Consider the following 25,257-nt stretch of genomic DNA (forward strand, 5'->3'; position numbering starts at 1 on the left):
AAAAGAGAGAACGACAGCATGCAGAGGTGCTTGTACAGTCCCTTCTCCGAAGCTATCTTATTGTTGCGGCCATTTACGAAGTCACCTGCGAGATTTTCTGCTGTCTTCGTCTTCGTCTTCCTCGGCTTCGGCGCGTTTGTGTGTACGCGCCTTCTCAACTTCCTTGCAACTCTACTGTTTAACAATCAAGTATTAAATGATATTAAAATAATAATAAAAGACATTTAATAATTAGTAAAAAAACAATTTGAAACTACTGTCAAATTTGACACCAAACTCCTTTGCTACCATTCCATGTTATGCCACATAAGATTTGAAATTTCGGTTGGAAACAATTAGTGCTGTTTTTTTTTTTTTTTTTTTACTGTTATAGCTTATATGAAAATTTTAACATCCTTTGGGTGCTCTTAAGAGGCTGGTTACTGATTTTGGATGGAGACAAATAATATTTTCATTACCAAAATTTGGTAATTGCAGAAATCACTCGGGGAAGAATTTAATTCTTATTATTCTACCTTCATTCCAATTTCGTAAACACGCTACAAGAAGACTACATCTCATCAAGACTTAATTTCTCCTGCTAAGTTAGTATAAAAGCCCAAAAAAATAGGAAAGAAGTCATAATCCTCATCCTACTAGAAAACAATGCCCTAATACAAAGAAGAGATTTTTCATTGCCAAGAATACAGCACGATGCATCAAGTGTCAACTTGTTTTATAACACTCGGTGTAGGGTATCGTATTTTTAGAGCACTGAAAAATTTCTCATATAAAACAAATCAAACTGCCAACTTGCTAAATTTTCCAGCACACTACGAAATTTTCTAGTGTCTATGAGAGTGATCAAACACTTTATGGTTCATTGTTCTTTGTGGAATACTGGAGTTCGACTTCCTCTTATAGAAAGGACGTCGTGGAGAGGCATCTGCCAACACAAACCTTGAGGCACCTTCGAAGGGCAAATTTCAGGTTCTTCTGCCCAATGTTTAGCATTATATTCTTTGAAGTTAACAATTAGACCTCAATTTTAAACAATTACTTACTCTAAGCACTACAAATTTCAGCAATTTTCAACTAACATCTCTCAATTAATTCTTGTGCCGTTTCTTCTGCAGCAGAGGAAAACGCAGAAAATGCATGAAACACACCGGTCGCTGAGTGTTGAGATTCATGCAGAGCCGTTTTACGGAAAACAGAGAAAAAGCTGCAGCAATCAAGGCAATCCGCCAATTATTATATTAAATTTATTAATCGAATGTAAATTAGAAGTGGTGTCTTTTGGTAGAACGATATATCTAATCAAATGAAGAGTTACAATTTTTAACCTTTTCTGAATAGTCACATGTTTTCTAAAGAGGTACCTCAATTTTATAAATAGAGAAGCTCCCATAATTTTATATTTTTTTATCGTACATATAATCATAAATATAGTGCACTAAATATTAGAATGTCTCATTGAGTTTATATCAGAGAGTTTTCAACACAATTGTGGTTCATTGGAGTCCTGTGATTTGAAGTGCTATTATTACACGAACGTGTTCGTTGTATCCTGAGAGACAAGTGTTATCAATTTTCAGGTGAGGCGTAAACTTGTCTTAAAGGACATATATGCCTTGACCAATTTTCAGGTTTTCTAATCCATTACGTCGTGTTCATTCAACATTAATTACTCATGTGTATGCATTACCTTGATATATAATTGCATGAATCATTTCTTAATTTTCTATACGATTTAATCTAGCAATTACACCCTACTTTTTCCAAGATAAGGCACCCACGATAAAAACCCTACTTACTGATAAAGCCACCCATTGGCTGGCCAAACATCCGCAAAATTTCCAGATGAACAAATATATATACAAACAAAAAAAAAAAAGGATTGATAACGCAAATACAATTTTCTCAGAAGGAGGGGAAAAGCAGAGAGATTTAATGACACCAGGCAACAATTCCATAAAACAAGTTGGAAGCAAACATACATTTTTTGTTTTTGCATTAATTATTTCTTGCTTAAAAGTCATCTCTAAAACAAACAATATCCTCTGAAATTTTGATAAGAACACCAACATTGTGTCAGCACCTCAGCATCGGTTTCGAATTTCTGGACTGCCAGTCTCACTCCTCTTTCAATCTTCTGGGTGCCTTCGGCTGTGAGAGAAAACAAACACAAAATAAAAAACCCCTCCCAGCAGAAGAACAAAACAGCTTCAGAAGGTTCGCTTTTTATCTTGGAAATCTCGTATTTTTCAATTTTTCCTTTCTGGGTTTCTTTTTTTTCATCTGATTTTTCACTTTTATGTTTCTATCTTTTTTAATTTTTCTTTTCTGGGTATTTTGTAGTAACCTTTGTGTTTTTCCGACCAAAAAGGTGGCAGCTTTTGAAGTTTTGGAGCTGCGGAAAGACATGGCTTCGAGTTATTCGCTTTTCACAGAGGAGAACTTCAAACAGTTTCACAACGTCGACAGAAGTCTGTACACGATTCTGGTGCTGAAGCTCTTCCGGGACCCACTGGAGTCCATGCAGGTTCTGGCCCTGTGGCTCTGGCTGGAGAGAGATGGGTTCAAGAATGTGGTGAAAAAGATGCTCTCTTTGCCCTACATTTTGATCAACGAGCTCGCTGACGAGGCCGTCACCTGTCTCGGCCTCATCAACGGGACCCATTTCTCTCTCTCCTCTGAGCAGACGGACATCCCACTCATGCAAAGCTTTCTAGAGAAAGAAATCTCAGTCCAGTTTTTCCACGAGAACCGGGATGCAGCGGCTCGCGGCGTCACCAAGGCCGTCAACGAGGTCTGCCTCCCGGCTTTCGACGACATCATGCAGAAGACAATGGAGCGGAATTTCGCTCAGAATTCTGTGGATCACCGCAACGTGGTGTTACCATCACAACGATCATCTTCTTCGTTAGCATCCCAACAACCATCGTCTTCGTCTTTATTCCCATTTTCTCTTTCAAATAATGAGCAGCCATATCTGCAGCAGCAGCAACCTCTGCAGATGAGGAACGAGGTGGCACCACCACACGACAGGACGATGTTTGTCACGTTCTCGAAAGGGTACCCGGTGCAGGAATCGGAAGTGAGGCAGTTTTTCACAATGACTTTCGGGGCTAGAATCGAGTCGCTGCAAATGCAGGAGGTGCAGCCACACGAGCAGTCACTGTTTGCGAAAATTGTCTTCCACAGTCCGGCGACGATCGAGGCCATACTCAATGGGATGAGGAAGGCAAAGTTTACAATCAATGGAAAACACATTTGGGTGAGGAGATATGAGCCGAGAAGGACACGATCGTTGCTTCCACCAATTGCTCCTTTTGGGGCAAGAGTTGGTGAAGGTGGTGGACTTTTGTAATTGTATGTTGAAAGTTTGATGAAATAAATGAAAGTTTGGAACTCTGTGTCAACCTTTATAGCCTTTTAATTTTGCAATCTTTATTGTCTTTTTTTCTTTCTTTTCAATTAATAGTAAGGAAAGTGATCTTTACACACTCATGTTAATATATTTGTTGATTTCGTTTGATTTATAAATTCGATGATCATAAACGAAGATGAGTGTCTGAAAAGCTAAAATGGTGTAAAATCACTTCCTTAATGATAAAATATAAAAGTTAAATCAATATAAGATGAATAAAAAATTATAACAGATGGAGTGAAGATAATTGATAGGAACATAATATATGCATACGTATTACATAGGATATTATTTGAAGAAGATCTTCGTTTAACAAATGATAGGAATATAATTGGGGGTTTAGCCACGTTGTTAACCGATAAAATTGATAGGAACATAATATATGCATCATTATTTTTAGACTCGGCAAATTAATCTTTAATTCGGACCGTGCCACGTGTCTAGTTTGTATTACATGAGTATAAACACGTTTAATTATATGGACGATGTCAAGAACATAAAGTGCTACATTGTCGTGGTGCACGTGTTAACCTAGACGCGTTTGTATTACATGATTAAGCATAACGTTAAGAACATAAAGTGTTACATTGTTGTATATGAAGAACGGCGAAGTTAGAGGATTGTTTTTGAAGAGGCTTTCAACGTTTAAATATCATAATTATAGTGTAGATATCATAATCTCATTGATAGAAATGCGACCCAACTATTGTCAAAGGTTGAAGAAATTAATGTCTTCAAATTTACTTTATCACGAAAATGTGACAAGTGATCAATGTACAAACCAAATAAAAGGAAAATATTTGGACAACTCGTTTGTGTAATAAGCAAAACCCTAAAAACTACCTTGGAAAAAAAGGACTATATAAATACTTATTTTCTTTGAGGGAAAAGACCAAGAGAAATTAAGTAAGATTTAAGAAAGTGAAACACAATCATGGTTGATGTAACCAAATTTAGTTTGTAATCTCTACTAAATAATAAAACATTTATTGTCAATCAAAATTCTATGAAATTACATGTTTAACGCTCTAATTAAAAGAGAGCATGAATAAGAAATATGGGGCAAAAATGTAATTTCACACAACCAAATTTTGTTATTTTTTTTTTCAAAGCCTCACCTACATGTAATCCTAACATATCTCTAATTATAATAAAAAAAATTAAAAAATTAAAAACTTCCCACTCCCACATTCTTTATCACTCTCTTCCTCTCTCCTTCTATTTCAAAAATAAAAAATAAAAAATTTTCTCATATACTTTGTGTGTGCCCATATGCTAGTTAAGATTAAGAAAACAAGGCTAACTTGTCATTCTTTTTAATGGTTGATTTAACTTTGTAGCTTGGAAGGTCATAGTCTAAGCAAAAATTTCAAATTTCAAATTTCAAATTTCAAATTGGAATGAGAGAAATGTTAAGGAGACTCTTCAAAGTGAGACTTTCTATAAACTCTTTGTTACCTTACATGTTAACGTTAATTTCTGTGCCAATATTAAAAAATATTGTACTAAAAATATAAGATAATAAAGAGTCCATAAAAAAATCTCTTTGTAAGAGAGTTACCTTAGTATTTCTCTTGGAATGAAACAATGCTAATCCTTCATAACTAGTAATGGCTTCATAATAATTTTGAAATTTTGGGTAGGATCTTAATGAAGAGGTAGCACACCCAAGCCACTACTTGGATCATGTGCCTTCATCATCATGCCATTAGATAAACTTGAAGTCCTCAAAATTTGTTGTAAATACGGAATTTATGATATCGTAAACTTGATGCATTTGAGTTTGACTTTTCTTGTAATTTTGATTAGAGAAATGCTATTGAGATTATCAAAATTGGTATTCTCTATAGATTTTCTGTCACATCATACTTTTTGCATAATATTTATTAGGATGTGCTATCCACACACCTCATTTTTCTTCTCATACAGCCCTTGATAATTTCTGTCTGTTGATCTTCTTCAATTCATCTGATTCGACGGTCGAAAATTAAAAAGGTGTGTGAGAAGTAAAATAAGGTGTGTGGATATCACACCCCTATTTATTTTGTTGGTTTAAGGTTAAACTGTGAGGTGACTGCGAGTCCATGAAGAGTTCCACTTGAGAGTCTCCTTAAGCATTTCTTTTTTGATTAATATAAACTAGAATATCACTGTAGACTTGCATTCAACTAAATTGGTTAAAGCAGTGTTCTTCCTCGTCGATATCCAAGTTTGAATAACTCTCCCTATAGTTTAGATGAATTTTGTGTACAACATCGTTTGTGAATAAAAAAATAGCTTTGAAGGTTTGGTGGGCCAAACATTGTAGATGCTTTTGGTGGGCAACTTTTAATCAAAATGAATCCCATCTTTCATTTGACGATTTGTGGACAATGGCCCAATGGACCCTCCCTTCCTCCACTCTTATCCAAAGAACGTTCCTAGTTTAATGGCGCATCTGCATTTTCGTCAACCTCCTCCCTGCTCTCCTCTCCCTCTCGTCTCCTCCCACACTGAAGAAGCAGAGAGCGACTGCTCCAAAGCCTCGTCCGTACAGTTCACGGCTCTGAATTCATCAAAAAAATGGATTGGGGTTCGAGTGGGGAAGAACCAACTTTGTGCGAAGAACTTTACAGTGTAAATTTGATACCGTCGGAGTTATTTTTCAAGTTCCGGAAAGAAGTGAAGGATTTAAGGGTCGGCCTCAATCTGGAGGTATGAAATTTCAATTTCTTCAAGAGTTTTAACTGTTTTCTTACCTTCCCAGTTCAAAAGGTTTGAACTTTTTAATAATCCAACGCTTAATCCTCTGTTTTCTGTGTTAATATGAAGAATTACTCGGGTTACTCCATGCTAGTCACAAGTTGAAGTGTCCTGTTTGTAAAGATTGGTTTTTTGGATTGAATTTTTGTTTGGAATTGGAGAGATTCGTTATCTTTTGTGTTTGTAAACATTGAGGACCGTCTGATAACTATACCGGTTTTAGTTTTTTACTTTCGGTTTATTGGGTAGAGATATAGGGAAAGTAGATGGAGGAAAAGAGGGTCGAAAAAGGTGCAGAGGGGGCGGTGGGAGGGATGACAGAGAAATGGTTATCAAACGGTTCCTAAACAATCGATGAGAATACTGAATTTCTATGTGTTTATATTGGTTCAAATTTTCATGAAGATTGGCTGCAGTTGTTTATGTTTACTGTATACATTGTGGAACATAAGCTTCTATGAGTCTTAGGTTTGTTTATTAATCCGTATTGAGTACTTCCGAATTTTGATTTGTTGAGATCATCGATTTGGTTCAGTTTTATAATGCTCCAATCAATGAGTTTCAAGGAAAGATTATATTGAAGCCGTTGGCTCCTGAACGGATGTGGAAGTTCATCTACGAGCCTATCCATCAGGATGTTCGTGTTCTTTCAAAAAAGATTCCTCTAACTGGATATCTAAATCTTCAGGTTTGATGCTTTACAATCTTCTTTTTTATTCAACTCCCCGCTCCACTTTCCTGCACTATTGAAGTGTATAATTTCGGATCCTTTGCACCATCTCAAGCACACTTGGATTAACGTATGCCAGACTTACTAGGAATTCATAATGTTTTAGCTTGAACAATCATGTATTCTGCGTATGTGCCCCCCCCCCCCCCCCCCCCCCCGCCGCCTGGACTGAGCTCATATTTCTTCAAGTATCGTAGTATTAACGTTACAAAATGTTGGAAAAAGCAGGTTGGCATAGGCCATAATTTTCAAATCAATGCAACCGGGTGGAAATGGAAACTTACTACTTGTTTTGGTGGAGATGGCATATCTCGGATCAGGAATAAGACATCGGTTGGCTTGGTCCCTGGTGTGGATTTGCGCTTTGGGTGGAGGGCGGATTATGTTCTTCCTGAAATTACCGGGCAAGTTCCTTAGTCTTGTATGCATTTATGGCAGTAGAGATAATTCAAAGTACTATCTCTTGTAGTGTGCTTTCAAGTTAGCTCCTTATCATTATTTATTTTTCATATCTGTTAAGGTTTTACCGTCTCTTATTGTTTAGTTTTCGAATTATTTTTCTTCAAATTACATGCGGTTTTGTTCTTGTTTCTGTTTCAACTACTTATTTGATTGTGAGTAGTTATGGCTCATGGTCGAAACCTTGAATTGATTAGGGCGTTGGGTACTGGTGAACCGTGGTTCAACATGAACTCGGGAAAGTTGCAAGCATCACTAGATAGAGTTGAGGCCATCGTAAACTACACCGATATCTACAATTTATACAAGTCCAAAGACAAGGTACGACTGTTGAATTTACACATGAAAACTCGCTTTTGAAAGTGTACTCGATTTCCTAGCTCTTACTGGTGTACATTTTGTTCTTATTTTCTGCGTTGTCACCCACATACTCCACACATCCTAGAGTCTGTAGAACATGCTGATCTAAGGTGAAAATTTGTGCCTCATTCCGTGCTTGCTGAATTCACAAACTTGCCTTTTGTAGTAGTTTTAGATTTTTCAGAATCTCTAATGGTATTTGCACCTTGATGGGGACGGATTAGATGACTTTGTGACTTTGTGATTAGACTGAGTTTACGTCGCTTTGTTCTTCAGCAGGAACAGCAGCAGAGACCTGAAACGGATGTAATTTCTTATTCCAGTCCTTCGGATCCCTTAAAATGAAGCGACTTTTCGCGCAAACGGGTTTGTTAATGTTTCGTCACACAATGGCCTTTCTGTGTGGATCGATGGATAAGAGGACGCTGCAGATTTGCACAAGTAATTGTACATGCTGTTGTGTCCTTGAGCTGAGCATGCTTGCAAATCAGATCACGGTTTTTTCTACTTTTGTTGTTTGGCGTCGTGTAAATGATGTTTAAATTTCTACCTAACGCAATGTTCACCTCGTTCTCCATCTTCTTGCTGGGTGCTGCTACCGATCCTTTACATTGAAATGGAGTATTAGAACAAAGTTTTCGTCCGTAGTTTATGTATCGGCGAACTTCACCTCGTATTGGTGCGATATAGGAAAATCAATAAATATCGACCACATTTACTGATTGATTACAAAAAATTTGTCGGAACACATTGAGGATGTCAACTGTTTGAATTTTTTTCTCTAATTTCAACTAAATCTAGATGAGTTGATATACCTAACGATTGCAAATTTCCATAAATTCTTGAAAAGCAACCATTGTCGATATCAATATACATTCATCGATATTTTCATAAATTTGCATATCGCTAATTCTACTTCTATCGATATTTTAAACATTGCTTTAACGACATGTTTTGAACTATTTATGAAAAATCTAACAGTGATTTTTGAGTTGTAAAAGGTTTTTCTCTGGAGTAAAATAAAACGAAAGGATTTAAAAAGAAATAATTAGAAAATTACAATTTTCAACAAAGGAAGAAGGAAAATGTTTGCAAAAAAGAACGTTCAGTGTCAGTTAGACCGAACCGCGCAAAATGAAAGGGAAAACGAAAACGCCAACTACGCATTAAATGATCCAACGGCTCACGTTGTTCTTAATCATCAAAGGGCCCACAGTTATACGACATCAAAGCGCCTTCGCCTTGTAAATTCGGTCATCGACTGATCGCTGTGCGCGCCTTCAAAGCAAAATGCTTTCCACTTTTTCGCCCCCCCAAAATCCAAGCGCGCCGTAACCGTTGCCCACAGCGCCACCGCAAACCACCGTGACCTCCGCCCCAAAGTATCAATCCATTTCAACCGCAGACGAGCCAAAAAGCCCGCGCTTTTGCATGTAATCGCCGTACAAGTCCATCGCCAACGACGCGAAGCTTTGATTCTTTGCCACCAAGAAATTGAGTAAGCTTTCTTTTTCTTGTTCTTCTTTACTTTGAAATTGCATGCGAGTTTGTGCGTTTCAATGGCGCGAAACCCTTGGCTTTCTTGATTCCGTCGAAATTCTGGCGTTTAACTGTAAGGGAGTAGGTTGGGAATAACTCCTCCGAGTCGACTCAGTCGACAAGGCGACTGTTTCCCTCTTTCCCCAACGACAATGGCGACTGTTTCAAGCCCCCAAATTTGGTAAATTATTTTTTTGGATAATATTTTCTGAGTGGTCCTCAGTAATTATTATGCTAATTATCCACCATTAAGAGCATGTTATGCTAATTATCCACTAACTAATCTCAACAAAATCTTTGGCCAAGATTTTGATTACCATTTTTGTTTTTGTTTATTTTAGGAAATAATTGGTATTAATAGAAAAAATTGAAATAAAAAAGAATAAAAGAATGAGGTTTCAATGATATCAACTTGTTGTGAACATTTAGAGATGCCCCTGCTTTTGTCCACCAACCTTTGTATTTGCTGCATACCCACTTCTTGTTTCCTTCACCAGATAGACAGTCACTCTCCTTCCGAGTAACCGCTTATGGCCGTTTTTTTAAGGACCACTTTTGAGTTTGGGTTCCTCTTCAGTGCTGGAGGTCCAGATTTCGTGGTCCCGTATGATGTGGTAATAATTGTGTACCGGTGAAGTCACAAGAATGGTATTTTAACTAACGTTGTTTAGGCACTTTTTGATAGATTGTTCTTTTTCATTAATAAATCAACAGACTCAAGCCTACATGGTGTCATCTTTGTCTTATCCACTATTTACTGCCCCGGGCTTGACAGCTAGGTAGTTATAACTGGTGTTATATCCGCAGTCATGTTTCTTGAAATTATTTGCTTTTGTTCTAATAGACAGCCACATCCAGCAGGGATCAAACAACCGTTTCACATGCCGGGAATGATTGTCACCAACTTTGTGACATAAGGCATTTCTCTAAGAAGCATCTCTCTCTGTGAAAGTCAATTCCAGAGGAAGAACTGTTCTGATGTTGACGATTTCAATTGACAAGCCTGTGCTGTTGAGATTTCCCCATGTCAAATGCAGAAGTCATCAAAAGTTTCTCAGGATCAATGCCACTTGGTACGTGTGAGTTACAATTTATATTTCGATTGATATTGGGTTAGTTCATTTACTTTCTGTTGTAATTTGTATTCTTAAATTCTTACTGTACTGTATTCGTGATGGTTTTCTTTTTTTGTGTGCTAATGTCCTATATGGAAATTCTTTAGTTTTATTTGATCTAGCCAGTTAGTTTTGTTTCTTATGCAGTACTCTAATTCAAGTAAACCTCTCCTCATAAGTTATAGTTAGTTGAAATTTAGTATATTAGCAGCGGTACATATCTTTCATTATCTTATTTCATTACCAAATGAACAGGAAAAGGGATTCAAATTCCTCTCATCCAAGGAAGATGGAAGAACTTTCAGTAGAGCTTCCAACACAAACTAGTCCTCACTGTGAACCATCAAAGCATCCTGATCTGCAATTTGACCGGCTGCAGCCATCAGATGAAGATTTAGATCAAGAGCAAAAGTTTGAATTTGGACAATTTGTTGCACGAGAGGCCACACTGGATGAAGAATACTGGGTAAGTGATCACTCTCTAGATGATCACATCTTGGCCACGAAATTTCTAAGTGTAAGTTATTTGTGCCCACGAATAATATTTGGTTTTTTGGTGCTTTTGGGTTTGTGGCAGACAGCAGCATGGCTACGTGCAGAAAGTCACTGGGAGGAGCGAAAAAATGACCGGTGGGTACTGTTGTTCTTTATTACTTTCAGACTTCCCTCTGTCTGTCTGACTGTGTCTCCTTGCCTTTGGTCTTTGTTAATCAAACTACTCTAAATAAATGGGGAACATAAAGTTCCTATCATAGGTAGGCCGACTAAATGGTCTAGACCATCTGAAGTCATCATATAGAGCATACATGCAGAGGAATAGTCCTGCCCTTTTAACAAAAGCTGGCAATCAAGGTGATAGATAAAACAAGGGAATAAGGAAAGGTTCAGAACTTCTAGTTCTGAATCAATCAAGACTTCTAGAGAATTACCCCCATGGCTGGATCCTACCAGTGGTGGAATTCCCTCTGCATGTGCAGTCTTTCGTGGGCTTCAAGCGTCTGTTAAGTTGTTTTTTTTTTTTTAATCAATCAAATGGAGGGTTGGACACTGCTGATTCTAGCTACGCTTGATTGACACAGATTTGCTGAAAGTAACAAAAGGAAATTTGCAGACCGGGTAGGGAAGATTCATTTGCATTTCCATTCTGTGTAAATGGAATGTCTCAAATAAAATTCTGAATTATACTTTTTATCTTTTTAGGCATTCACTGCTATAAAAGGACGGGCAAAGGGGCAGAATGGGCAGATATGCACATGCATTGTTACGGTATGACATATTTGAATGAGCGTGTTTCTGGTTTGTTAGTTTGAACTCAGAAAACCCTTCTTTGCATTAGGGCATGTTATATTTAGCTAAAGTTCCCAGTCTATAAAAATATACCATTGATGGTGACTGTTTGCTTTCGAATTTGTCAGGTGAAGAAGGACACAAAGAATGTGAAACGCACTGTTGTGAAAAGTGTGGTTGGAACACTTGATTTGAGCATTCGGTACTTGTTGGATGGAGAGACCTTTCCAGGGGTACAAACATCTTGTTTAAAAACTAAAGACCCTACTGCATTTGTATCTACCGGTCTATCCAGTTATTGGCTTTGCCGAACTGACCATGAGATTAATCTCTGTTGCAGGAACGGGTAAAAGCTCCTCTCTTTTGCAGTACCAACAGGACACAATCAAGTAAATATGGTTATATTTCAAACTTATGTGTGGCCAAAGCAGCACGACGACAGGGTATTGCAAGCAATATGCTACAGTTTGCTATTAGATCCGCAATGTTAAATGGTAAGATGAAATACTGCATGAACTGTTCTCTGGGATTATAGAAATGTCTGACTATGGCGCACTTGAATTCCTCTTCTGAGTCTTCTCATTCCCTTTCTTTTTCTGTTTAAATGTAGCTAATGTGGAACAGATATATGTGCATGTGGATAGAAAGAACAAACCCGCCCAGGAACTGTACCGAAAGATGGGCTTTGAGGTATTATCTTGGTTGTGCATTTGTAGTTCGCAGTTATAGCATATGATCTCTAGTTTTTATATTTAGGACAAGGAGGAATGATGCAGATATTTGTTATTGTCAGATCATCGAAATGGCGAACTCTCAATTGTCAGAGGAGCAGACTTACTTGCTTTGTTTCAAGACCCGAAAGCCGATTCAACAGAAGTTCATGAATTGTATTTCATTCTTTAGGAGTTAAAAGAAAATTACAGTAGAAGAATACAAATGTGTGTACAGGTTACGTGAAGTTAGGTCAAAATCCGAAATTTCACTTCCCGCGCAAAGTCCTGGTGTCAAAAGGGACCCTGCAAGGTTCTTGGTATAGATTGTACTTCCTTGTTCAACAAATATTGTCAATGAAACACGATATTCACTCTCTCTCTCTCTCTCTCTCTCTCTCTCTCTCTCTCTCTCTCTCTCTAGTATCTGCTTTCAAGAAATTATTGTTGTTCTAGCTTCTCCGACAAATTTAATATTACATAGAAATTGTGAGAATTCACTGTTTGGGAATGCCATTGATTGTCTCCTTAATCTCCTCGAAGGTTTATCTGAACCAGTCTAAGTATTCGAGGAGATTACGAGTCTAAGTATTCGAGGAGATTACGAGGAGATTAAGGAGACATTAATCTATGGTTTTTGAAAGATACACGTACAACATAACTTGATACAATTATTTGCCAGATTTTCCAGACAAGCTAGGGTTTTAGGGGGGAAAAGATGCCGGATCCATAAGTTGATCGGATCATCTGGATAAACAATGGAAGCTGTAAGATCACGAACATAGCCACCGGAAAACAAGCCAGTAAAGTAATTGGAACATAAATCCAATCCAATCTCTGAGTGAGCACAATCGAAAGAGCTGTTCCGAACGCTACCATCATGGTGGCTAACGAAAAGAAGAGAGATCCGAGTCCCAAAATCAACCTCTTCGGCAAGGCCTCCAAGAAGTCTTTCTCAGCGTAGCGTGTTGTTAGCAGTGACAAGAATATCAGGACTGAAGTCAAAGACGAAAATAGAGACAGTGCGTCCGAAATAGCAAACACCTTGAACGTAGTTTTGGACAAAAATATTGGAGTTCCTTTGTCGGTATGGTTGCCTCCGGGCGCAGTAAAGGCGGCAGAAAATATCACTGAGGCAACTAGAATGGCCACCACCATGCAAGAGGTTGATGTATCATTCATCCATTTCTCTCCCTCTTAGGAAAACTAATGAAAATGACTTGAAAACTTTAAGTTTTAATGATAAGGACAAAATAAAAGGTAAAGTGAATAGTACCAGGATTGACTTTTTAGTATACAAATGTGGTTTTTCGTTAAAGTGAACAGTACTGTGGGCTTTTCGTTAAAACTCTCCTCCCTCTTCGCACAGCCCTTTGTGCTCCTCTACAAACACTTCAACGGCTGCTTTCCATTCCCTAAAGACCGGGCACATGAACTTCTCGACTGCCAACAGCGTATGTATATGGTATGCGTGAGTTTCAGTTATACAAAAAAATGTTCTCGTGTCAGACTGTCTGACTATATGTTGCAAAATTATGAATCCGCACCATATATTCATTTGACCTTTTTATTTTTCTTGTATGCCTAGTTTAGATTCAGTCTCTTACAAAGTAGAGTAAAATTCTTTATTTTCTTTCTTTATCTTTTGCCATATTCTTCGTTAGTTTGTGTTGGATTGGTGAAGGAATTGAATCAACAGGTAATGCAATTTTTCTTCGGTGCAGCTGGGCCTTCACATAGAATTTTTTGTGACCGCAGGATTCAATCGTGTGGTTGGGAAAGAATGACCAGATGACCTGCTAGGGAGTTTATATTCCAAACGAGGAATGCTAAGTTGATCAACGATTATTTTATTGACACCCCACAATCTTATAAATACACCACACACTTAAAATTATTCTTTTAAATTTCAATTTTAACCCTACTTCTACTGAAACCACCCCACCTGTTCAAAACAACAATAACATTTCACCTAATTGACATCTCGCTCACCCTCTGCCACTTCATCGATCCATGCTAAGCACTCCATTCCCTCACCTTCTCCTCCCCCTTCCCTCCTTGTTGCTCCGTGAGGCCTTTAGCAGTTCGTAGAAATTGAAATTTCAGATGCCATACTCAAGGATGTCTACTTGATGGCTATGGGCAGGAAAACATATGGAAAGTGCTTTTGTAATATAAAGTCGGCATATGTCTGGGTAAATAAAGTTATCAAGACCATCTTCTTGTAACAATTGAATATTTGAATTAGTGAGATCAATGAAATTGCATTAATGGTGGTGCATGTTGTTTGGCTGTTGCGGAGGGAATATGTGATGCATTTGTGGGTGCTAGGTTTGTTTATTTTTTTTTTCTTTTTCAGATTTAAATAAGGGTAAATGAGGTAGTTCAACAAGAATTCAAAAAAATGGGGTGTATTCGTAAGATTGTAGGATGTTAATAAAAAAACTCTAGATCAAATTTTGAAACAATATAATGTATTACCAATGGTAAATAATCATGATAATCAATATTTCAGTAATAATTCAATTATCAACAATTACATTAATCCGACAACTAAAATATTGCAGAACTTGATTAGTTACACAAGGAAGTCTTTGACAGAAGTAGATTATAGGTGCCTTCATTCTAACACATATGATGATCGCTCCCCAAAATATCAGCGGCTTCACTAAAATCGAAAGGAAGACCTGGTTGGGACTACCAAGGAAGGAAAGAGAGCGGGGAGATATTAGAACATTTCTAATGGTTCTTTAAAAATTGTCTCTGCCACTGTGTGTTTCTTAAACTTAAGGACTTGGTGGTTTCTAATGGGAAGGAACTCCAGCTCCTATGGTAAAGGGACTGCCGGAAGTTATATAAAAATCCTCACACACGTGAATGCACCATAAGGATCTTTTAATATTATAGCCTCTATATTTAAGGATTTTACTGTAAGGATCTTCGTTGAAGACAATATTCTTTTATGAAACCAAATATTCCCTTGAATCCCCTAAAAGAGTTCTAAAAATATTGGTGAAGACCTAAAATAAGGTCTGCGTGTTATTATTATTTTTTTTTGGGGGGGGTGACATTTGTCATTTCATCTAACTCTAGTTAACTTTCACATTAAATGTCACTTTTTCAATTAAAAAAAATAATCAAGATTAAGTAAAATGACACGTGACAGATAATTAAGTATATGATAAATATACACTAAAGTTTAGAATGATGAGCAAAAATATTACGGAATAAGGTAAGGTTAAAGAATAGAGGGAGCTAAAGTACTCACGTATGTTGCACGTGACTTTAACTTACCGACTTGTAAGTTGTAACTGGAAGTTGCCAATAATTTACCATATATATATATATATATATATATTTTTTTTTTTTTTTAAATTTGTACGAATGCCCCAGTTGCACCGAAGAAAAATTGCAGGTAATGGCCCGCAACACAAGTACAATGATCATGGAAAATGATTAGGATTTTATCCTCTCTTCTTTCTATTTATTTACATTTTCTCTCACATTTTTTATTTTACTTTTTTCTTTTTATAAAAAAAATTAATATAAGATATTAATGTGATTTAACTGTGATCGTTTAAATAGGAGGGAATGAAAAAGAAAAGAAAAAAAAGAAAAAAAAGAATCGTACTCCCATGGAAAAGAAACCAGGTTGTCTTTGCCTTTAACAATACAACTTTTTCTGAACCTAAACTGTCATCCATGAGAGTCAACTGGGTAAACTGCAACCCGTTTGTTAAACACTTGGAAGAATCCAGAGTCAAATGGAACCAGTCAGAATTTCAAAACGTAAATGGAACCGGTCATACATGATACAGGGGATACATGTTATGAGCTTCCAAGAGCATCTCCAATGCTAGTCTTCAAAACCGTTTTCACCATTATATAGACCTTATAAAGGGAGAATAAAGCTCTTTAATACACCGAAAATTTGAGTTTTTAAAAATATGAAGTTTTAACGAAAAGCTCATGTACTGTTTACTTTAACGAAAAACCACATTTTTACACTAAAAAGTCAATCCTAGTACTATTCACTTTACCCTTTTATTTTGTTATTATCATTAAAATTCAAAGTTTTCAAACATTTTTCATTAGTTTTCCTTTAAAAATATAATGACTCATTGGATACATGAGATAAGTCCCTACATATAAGTTGCGGAGCACGGTGAGCATTTTGAGTGGAAAACTTGGCCCATCCACATGCAGATTCCTTGCTGCTATCCAGCTGCATTGCATGCATGAGTCCCGCTGATTATTATTATTATTATTTTTTTTTTTTGTTGAAGGAAAATCAATGGCTGCAAAAATAACAATGTTTTTTTTTTAACTTTTTAGTCTCTAAATTGAAGGACTATACTATAAGGACACTCCCATTAAAACTAATATTTTTTTAGAACAAGTATATTTGTTTTGAGTCCCTAAATGGCGGTGATGGAAATTCCTAAATAGAGACTCGGAGATGCTCTAAGCTAAGTCAATCGTTTGAAACAATTTGAATCTCACTTGTGAGATGCACATTTGCATTTTTAACAGAGGACTAATGAAAATTTTGGTTTGGACTAAAATTGTTAACTGGTCTTACCTCAGATATTTAATTTGCAACTTTTTCACCAAAAATGTCACATTAAAATCATTGCCTCTGCATGGACCACAATTAAAATTAGCCTACAACGATTACTTGCCTATCCAGTCAAGGTGTAAACAAATGGACTCGGTAAGATAAGGAAATTGTTTGGAAAGTGCTTTCAAATACTGAAAGCGTTTTTAGATAAAGTAATTTTGAATTTCAAGAACACTGAAATGCTTCTTGCAAGAAGCACCTGCTTTTCCAAGTTTCATTTTTATTTTTACTAAAAATTGATTACAAATACATTTTTCACTAAAAATACTTTAAGCCCATTTAAAAGCGTTTTCGAGAAAAAACGAAGGTTTTCTTAGAACTACAGAGAATTCATAAATAATTGTAACTAATTTCTTGTCTAGCCAAACAATGACAATTAAATCACCAAAAATATGAGCCACACATACATAAGTTCTCTAGATTTTTGCGTAATTTGCCTTTCATCATTGATCAGTAATTCAGTATATAAAAACACAGCCAAAACACAAGTTCTAACATCTTTTCTTCCATCCGTCCTTCGAGTTACCGAAGTTTTTATGGGCGAAACATGCTCCGTCCAAATGTCGATCGGACCATTTGGATAAACAAGGGAAGCTGCTGCAAGGCAAAAAGAGTCACCGGAAAACTTGCCAGAAAAGTGATTGGGATGGAAACCCAATTGAATTTCTTGCCGAGCACAATCAAAAGGGTTGCACCGAAGGCTACCATAGTGGCGGCTATGGCAAAGAAGAGGGTGGCCAAACCGATTATCAACCGCTTTGGTAGTGACTCGAGGAAATCTTCTTCAGCATAACGTGCGGTTAGGATTGATAGAAACATCAAAAGGGAAGTTAAAGAAGAAAATAGAGCTATTGAATCCGAAACAACAAACACCAAGAATATGACTGACTTCTTCTCTAAGAAATTTGGAGCTCCTTCGTTGTCGTTACCTCCAGGTACTGTAAAAGCAGCAGCAAACACAACTGTGGCAATGAGAGTTGCTACGAGCATGCAAGAATTTGATGTATCCTTTAGCCATTTCTCTCCACTCTCAGCCAATGCTTTGTGCTCGTTGGTGAATAATTCCCTAGCAGTTTCTTCGTTTTTGTTCCGGCTCTCCTTATAATAAGGGTGAACTAGCTTCTCCACCATCTAAACATACAAAATAAAAGAATTGTTAAGAATGTCAAATATGTATAAATATTAACAATTGATAAATTTTCCGAGTAAACACCTTAAACCACTGCAACTCTATCTGCATTTGTAGAGCTGCACTGGAAATTGATGAGAGTTGGGGAAGAGGAGCCAACTTTGCTGCCAGATGCAAGATGGTACCCCCCGATTCAATTAGTGTAGTAGCCATTAATTTACTCCGTGCAATCTTATCATACACAGTACGAAAAAGATGTTCATGCCGAAGTTCAATAGCAGAAGGGAGTAACAAATATTGGTTGTTGCTGCGCTTGCAAACCCATATTAGATCAGGAAAAAATTCTAGGAGCGTTCTTATAATTTCAACTATTCCATTAACGGTGGCTACACACAGTATTTCTGAATTCAAAAGATATTTGAAACACCAAGAAGTATGCCTTTGTGAAAGTTGAAAGCAAATACGTTCTACTAGTTCAAATGCACAGTGATGACTAAGTTTTGCATCGTGGAGTCGCGTGAAATGATGTGGTGCTGCAAATTAAAAATGTGAAAGATGTGGGTGAAAGGCATCCAGCAGTGGTAAATATGGTAGGTAGGGTAAGGTTTCAAATCGCACCTATTCGTTTAATAGCTCCAAAAAAGTATTCTTCTTAACCCGTGAAGAAATGCAATGAAATCCAATTCTTTGAGGAGAGTGAGCGAAAAGCAAGCATGTCAATCACACATCCAATCACCTTCAGACGGTTGGAAGTACCTTAACTTAAAGCTAAGTTAACACAATGACACCGAGCATTTCTTCTGGTCCGTGCTACGGAATCAGCTGCTTTATATTTGTAAAGTTTTTTTTGAACTAATTTACATTTTTTTTTAATTAATTTTTTTTTATTATTGATTTCTTAATTTTTCAAAATCTGCAGTTATAATCATTTTCGTCAGAATTTTGTTAAAATAAATCATTTTGGAAGGATTACAACTACAATTAGACTAAAGTTGAAGGACTATTATTTCAATTGGATTAAAACTGTTATTACAATTTTCTCAAAAAAATAAAAAAAAATTGGAGACACGGAAGTTCGTATATATTGTTAGTCCTTTCACTTTTTTCTTTTTTTCTCTTTTTCTTATTGCTTCTTTTTTTTTCTAGACAACTATTGTTTTTTCTGCTTTTTCTTTCTCTTTTTCTACGTTCATTTCAACATTCCATCTCTTTACCTTTTCGTTGATGAAGAGGGTAAAAGGTGATAATTTACCTCTACCTCGTCTCTTGAAGTGGAAAAACTAATGACAATCTAACTAAAACAACTCTCATATTTGAATGAGAAAAGCATGAGAATCAAAATATGAAAAATCTAATACTTATAACCGTTACATAAGTTAAATTCACTTGAAGATGCTCTTACAATATTTATTATTTGTTTAAAGCAATCTTATAGAAAAGCAGTTCCCATGTTCTTTCCAAAAATAATTACAACCCTCCGAGAATCATTTTCAAATGAGCCCTTAACACGTCATTCCCATAACATCTTTTTTTCGGGTTGAATCCCATAGAACTAGTTCCTTGATTTCCAATTTCCTTTACTTGTCTAGCTGATACTCGGGTTGTCGAAAAATGAAAATACCAAAACATGAAACGACTTGATTACTATGAAACGACTACCAAAATACCCATCTTTCCACTGTTTGATTACAGATACAGGAAAACGCTGCATTTCCTTTACAAAAGTTTGATGGATTGGCTACAGAATGTTGCAACAATGACCTTAACAGGGGATTAATTCAACAGACTGAGGAATAACGCAATGCGCCTTCGTGAGGATTGGGCGCCTTGAGATGTTCTAGTATCGGAGAAAATTTCAAGCCAATAATTCTCACCTCTGGATTTGAGTGTCCATCCAGAAAAGTATCTGTGATCTGCAACAAGCACCATTCGACATGATTTATCATGCTACAGATTGTCAAGACACGATACAAAATTAGCACACTGATCACAGTTTCTACGTACCTGAGTGCATCCAAGAAGTTTTAGTATCCTCAGTGATAGGCAGCTGTCCACAATTAAACCGAGGGCCTCATCTGTCAAATTCCGGCACCATGATAGATCTAGAGTATGCAACATCCTTGAACGTTTGGCAAGTGATATGGCTGTGTTGTGGCCGACCTGAAAAGAACCCAACCGTATCCATAATGTAAGAACAACTAGTTATGGCTATGTGGACCAGGGTCTCAATCAACCTCAGGCCTACTGCTCAAGCAAGTGGCGAGCAGATTATCACAGCCAAACCCCAACTTTGGCTCGTGCAATTTAGCAGACATAAATTATCGACAGTGTGAGTGCGCGTGAGTTTGGGTGCGTGTCCACACACAAACTCACTGCGAATGTGTGTATTCTGGTTCTCATACAAGATGTGATTCTGTGTGTGTGTGTGTGTGTGAGAGAGAGAGAGGGAGAGAGAGAGAGAGAGAGAGAGAGCAAAGTTTTACCATCTCGATATGATTTAGTGAAAGTTCCTGTAAGCTTTCTCCAGAAGTTTCCAAAAATGCAGCAATGGCTTCATCACTGTCACACAGGGAATAGATTGTTCTGTAAGTTTATCACTCAGAGGAATGCCTATTGTGTGCATTGAGCACCAAAATGAAACTAAAATCACATCAGCATATAACAGTATAAATAATATCAGGTTCTATTAACGACTCAATGGGGGTCGACAATCCAACCCAGAAAATTTATCAAAGATCAGCGCAATTAAGAACTACTCCATTAAGTATCATACCAAATTAAATAGTCATGTGCACTCTGTCTAAACAGGACTGAGTACTAGCATTGCAATAATCTCTAGAAAAAACAAACTAAAATCATATCTACTTTGATGGAAAAAGAATAAACTAAACCTATTCATTAAGGAAAGCACCTGAATGGATTCCGTCGAAAATTTAACGTTTGAATTGCTCGGCAACCATTTGCAAGATATCCTAAAGTAGAATCAGTCAATTTGTTCAAGTTAGCAAGGTCAAGTGCACATAATCCCGAACAGCTTTCAGCTATCACTTTCACAGAAGAATCTGTTAATTTCCTGCATGAAATTAAAAGCAACCCTCATAAGTAGAAAACCAACACATAATTGGGGAACAAATGAGAGAATTTATTGCAAAAGTTGTGCACTGAGGTGTTAGAAAGACTTACACACAATCAGTCAGAACAAGCTCCTTCAAACTGTGACCACAAGCAGTGATAAATTCCCTAATAAAATTGTCGCAAACATTTTCGAAGCCTGCTAGCGAGAAAACCTCCAAACGCTCAAGCTTCTTCAGTTCTGGTAGCATAAGCATAGCATCAATGCCTTGGCAATCATTTAGATATAGTTCCTTCAGAACTGATCCCAATGAGTCAGCTAAAGTGCCAATACTCGAGTAAGTGAGAAGAGAGCACTGGCTGAGGTTTAGAGATCTTAGTGCAGGGGCAGAAGAAATAAGTTGACCAAGCCCAACATCTGAGAGACGGCATGCACCGCTTAGGGATAAAGTGACTAGGTTAGGCAAGCAATTTGATGACCGAGCTAAAGTAGAATGCAATATATAATCTGGCATACAGCGCCCACACTGATCAAGTTGTAGCACCTGATTTTCACCAGAGAGTAAAAAAGTTTCAGATCACAAGACAAGAAGCTGGAAGTCTACACTCAATAAACAACGAACTTCCATATTACTGATAAACAACAGAAATAGCTTTCAGTGAGTAATTAATCCTCTAATAAAACATTAATGCCGGTTGCTAAGCTACGTTTATCAGGATGTCACTGGAAACATGAGAAAATATGTTTGCTGTCCCTCTGCTCCCATTTAACAGAAGCACGAATACCATATGAAGTAGACTTTCAGCACCAATAATTTCCCGCATCCTTGTGGCAACAGAATTGGCACTGAAAACTCTAATGTAGGAACTATGGTCAGTTCAGCATTCTCTACATTCAGATGTGAATACATCTGAATGTGATCATAACAAATCAATTGCTCTCTCTCTCTCTCTCTCTCTCTCTCTCTCTCTCTCTCTCTCTCACCACTCCCAGTTAATAGGAGTGTCACCGTCGATACTATAAGAAGCAAGACTCTAATTATTCAGGATAAAAGCTCGGTTCAGTTAAATGAGCATCACAATACAATAAGAGCGGAGTATTCTCATCTTCTACCTATGAACCATAATTGCATTCATACATAGCAAGCTTATCTATTGACTCAGGCTAAGTATTTCAAATTCGCCTGATATATCACACACGCACCAGATATAAATGAATGTTATATATGCAAAACTGAAGCTCAACCAAAAATAAGAGAACGTACTGTTAAATTGACGGTGTCGCACTGCTGAAAAGATTTTGTAAACTGCTCCTCAGTCATCCATGAGCAATCCCGTAACCGAACCTCTGTTGGAGATCCCTGAACAAGAAGTTCGAATAGATGACTGTTCATTTTTCGAGAATCACAAAGTATCTGACTTAGCCGGTGCCTCAAAGCATCTGCCACATGGTCAAGTGAAACAATTGCATCAGCATTCTTAGCAAGAACCAACAAACATAGATCTTGCAGTGAGGGAACCGAAATTTTTGGGAGGGGACGGTCTGGAAACTTCTTAGGAACCCAATTCACTGATGGTGGCTTGGTCTTGTCTTTATAGGGCACTTGCACATCTTTTTCTGCTCGATCCTTAATAATTTTGATGGCCGTAGAGAAGGGACCAGGCCAATCTTCGATGTCCTGTGGCACTTCAGCATCAGGAGGCAAATGATTCACCTGTTCCTCTTCAGCAGAAAAATATGCAAATCGAGACGCATTTCGCCTAGCTATTTCTCGAAACCGCTCCATGTATACGTTTCCATCTGATACATTCTCTTTTGTATTACAGTTACCGTTATTTACCTGCCTCTGATCGTGCAATGCTACATTCTCTCCAATGTGAATAGGAGCAGAAAACACATTGTCCACGGCTACATTCTCTCCTCCATCGTTAGCATTCGATAAATCCGCTTCGCCAACCAATTTCCCCTTCCCTTTTTCTTTGCTGCTGTATCTCCTTCGGCCCTTTTCTATATCATTCTTGCTGGGAGTCACGTCATCTTCAAGATCTTCAATGGCTTCACTCAACTTCCTCTTCCCTTTAGGACTACTACTCTTCAAGACATTTTCACTTGCCCTCTCTGTGTCCGAATCCGAATCTGAAGCCATCTCTACCACATCGAAACCATTGACTGCAGAACCACTCTCCCCCAACTTTCTCTTCCTTCTCTCTCCTCTTCCAACTCCACCTTCCCTCGTCACGCTACCATTCTCATCAGCAACTAAATCAATCACCAAAGCTCCATTACTACTACCATCCACTCCTCGTTTCACCACTTTCTTCCCCGACCGCAAACTCAAAAACTGCTTACTCTCTCCATCTTCCCCTTCACATTCGGAAGCCGGCACATTAATATCGATCTCCAACTTCCTTTTCTTCTCCTCAGTCCCTTCCTCAACTCCTGCACCCGCAACCATAACCCTCTTCCCAAACAGAGCAAAACCCACCTCTCCACTCGAATCACGATCATCACCTTCTCCCCCACCACCCGCTCTCCCCACCGCTTCGGCAGAACCCGGAGACTTGGAAGCGAGACGCAGACTCCGTCGCCGCATCACTCCCGAGACAGGGGCCGACCCGACAGAGCCCTTTAGGGGATTCGGGGCAAAATTAGGGCTAGTGTTTTGGGGTTGGGAGGAGGAGGAAGTCGGAGCGGTGGGTGGAGGAGTGGGGGACTCATGGGTCTGGGCTGGCGTGGGGGGCTCTAATTTGAGCTGCGTCTTGGGCTTCCGAGGCGTCGTTTTGGGGGGAGCAATTTCGCCAGACCTAAGAACCGTCATTTGACCGGATTGATTGATGACGATAAATGGCGCGAAATGACGGAAGTGGAAAGCAGGGGGAGGCAATCGGAGAACTGGAAATGACGGGTCTACTTAATTAGGGTTTTTGTAAGAGAGAAGCTTTCACCGTACGCTTAATTTGGGGCCGGTTCGATTTTCCCGCCAAATTATATTTAGCGTGTGGAAGCGCAAGCGTGCAAGTCTTTTCGCACCTTTTCATTACTACTACTATTTGAAATCTATTTGCCCCCTACAAATCAACCAAAATCTCACAAACAAATCCCTCGATTTTACGGACTTGATTATAATATTTACATGTATTTAATACCACAACTATCTCATAGATCAAATTCGGTCTAACCAAAATTTTAATTTCATTAACTTGTCTTTGCTTGATGCATATATTCATTCGACTTGCTTGGACATGAGCTTAGAACCTTATTGTAATTAACTCGTATATTTTGACTAGGCTTTATTGTTACAACGAGTTATCTTGTTATAAGTATTCTATTTTTTTTATCAAACAAAAGAAAATTTAGTAGATTTCCATAATTATTGTTTTACATTTATTGAATGGCGAAATGTACCATTCTTCCGTGAAAAATATATTAAAGAGTTTTGGTAAGAAAACAATATATTGCTAAATTATCAAAAAGTTGAATGCCACAATATCAAATCACTATAAAAATAAAAATATCAGCAATATTTCGTTAATAATTTTGAACGCACACCGACCCTCACCTGACCACTTCAAATTTTCAACACGACACCTCACACTTTTCGAAGGAAATATAATGTGTACACTTAACACCATTCAACTAATATTATAATAAAATGATAAACTTTCTCCCAAGTCATGTTATATCCTTTTGCATGGTGATCACTTTGTAATTTAACACAAACATAGTTACATAACAACAATATAAGGTCATTTTCAGCCAATGACTAATATGCTATTTTTAGCCCGAAACCATCTCTAGGGTTTCGCAAACAACAAACCGCTGTTTCTTCGACGCGTAGAAACTTGTTAAATGGAAATTTCCCTTGTACGCTTTCTTTTTATCAATGTGTGGGATTTCGTTCTATAGACCAATGAGAAATGGCCCAAAGGGAAATGACTCAGAAACTCCTCGTTTAATCGTTTAGGAAGAAACATTGTTGCCATGTAAAAGTCAGTATTGGAAGGCTTCAAGAGTTTGTGGGATGCCCGGAGGCCCACACAGCTCCAATTCCATTACATTCCAACCTGGCAGCTTGAATTC

General features: G+C 37.7%; 5 protein-coding genes across 9 annotated transcripts; 3 read left to right on the plus strand and 2 right to left on the minus strand.

Annotated features, from left to right (window-relative positions):
* The first annotated feature begins 2,404 nt into the window (after positions 1-2,404).
* LOC103929732 lies at positions 2,405-3,352 on the plus strand. The gene has a single exon (XM_009338958.2). It carries the CDS (start codon positions 2,405-2,407, stop codon positions 3,350-3,352), a length of 948 nt encoding a protein of 315 aa, XP_009337233.2.
* Positions 3,353-5,774: 2,422 nt separating this feature from the next.
* LOC103929723 lies at positions 5,775-8,280 on the plus strand. 3 transcript variants are annotated; one of them, XM_048575287.1, is made up of 5 exons: positions 5,775-6,106; positions 6,690-6,842; positions 7,110-7,288; positions 7,541-7,664; positions 7,983-8,280. In XM_048575287.1, the coding sequence occupies exons 1-5, from the start codon at positions 5,975-5,977 to the stop codon at positions 8,046-8,048; spliced, it is 654 nt and encodes a 217-aa protein (XP_048431244.1). In that variant the 5' UTR covers positions 5,775-5,974; the 3' UTR covers positions 8,049-8,280. The 3 variants fall into 3 exon arrangements, with proteins under 3 accessions (XP_048431244.1, XP_048431242.1, XP_048431243.1); XM_048575285.1 differs by having other exon boundaries at positions 5,778-6,106; positions 7,980-8,280; XM_048575286.1 differs by having other exon boundaries at positions 5,784-6,106; positions 7,113-7,288; positions 7,980-8,280.
* Positions 8,281-8,947: 667 nt separating this feature from the next.
* On the plus strand, positions 8,948-12,733 carry LOC103951937. Of its 3 annotated transcripts, none has more exons than XM_048575356.1 (10): positions 8,948-9,201; positions 10,087-10,315; positions 10,613-10,823; positions 10,935-10,987; positions 11,437-11,473; positions 11,558-11,623; positions 11,773-11,877; positions 11,985-12,138; positions 12,255-12,334; positions 12,438-12,733. In XM_048575356.1, exons 2-10 carry the CDS (start codon positions 10,221-10,223, stop codon positions 12,552-12,554), a joined length of 918 nt encoding a protein of 305 aa, XP_048431313.1. In that variant the 5' UTR covers positions 8,948-9,201; positions 10,087-10,220; the 3' UTR covers positions 12,555-12,733. The 3 variants fall into 3 exon arrangements, with proteins under 3 accessions (XP_048431313.1, XP_048431312.1, XP_048431311.1); XM_048575355.1 differs by having other exon boundaries at positions 10,101-10,315; XM_048575354.1 differs by having other exon boundaries at positions 8,949-9,201; positions 10,104-10,315.
* Positions 12,734-17,509: 4,776 nt separating this feature from the next.
* On the minus strand, positions 17,510-18,317 carry LOC103951939 (ankyrin repeat-containing protein NPR4-like). The gene is made up of 2 exons (XM_018648593.2): positions 18,189-18,317; positions 17,510-18,106 (listed from the first exon to the last, which is right to left on the minus strand). The coding sequence occupies exons 1-2, from the start codon at positions 18,315-18,317 to the stop codon at positions 17,510-17,512; spliced, it is 726 nt and encodes a 241-aa protein (XP_018504109.1).
* A 1,405-nt stretch (positions 18,318-19,722) lies between these two features.
* On the minus strand, positions 19,723-24,141 carry LOC103929725. Its single transcript, XM_009338952.3, has 6 exons — positions 22,442-24,141; positions 21,288-21,721; positions 21,016-21,177; positions 20,588-20,663; positions 20,109-20,264; positions 19,723-20,017 (listed from the first exon to the last, which is right to left on the minus strand). Exons 1-6 carry the CDS (start codon positions 23,993-23,995, stop codon positions 19,883-19,885), a joined length of 2,517 nt encoding a protein of 838 aa, XP_009337227.2. The 5' UTR covers positions 23,996-24,141; the 3' UTR covers positions 19,723-19,882.
* Between the last annotated feature and the right edge of the window lie 1,116 nt (positions 24,142-25,257).

Source organism: the organism of the source record quoted next, unplaced genomic scaffold (assembly GCF_019419815.1).
Source record: "Pyrus x bretschneideri cultivar Hongxiangsu unplaced genomic scaffold, Pyrus_bretschneideri_v1 Contig8, whole genome shotgun sequence".
Lineage (NCBI taxonomy): Eukaryota > Viridiplantae > Streptophyta > Magnoliopsida > Rosales > Rosaceae > Pyrus > Pyrus x bretschneideri.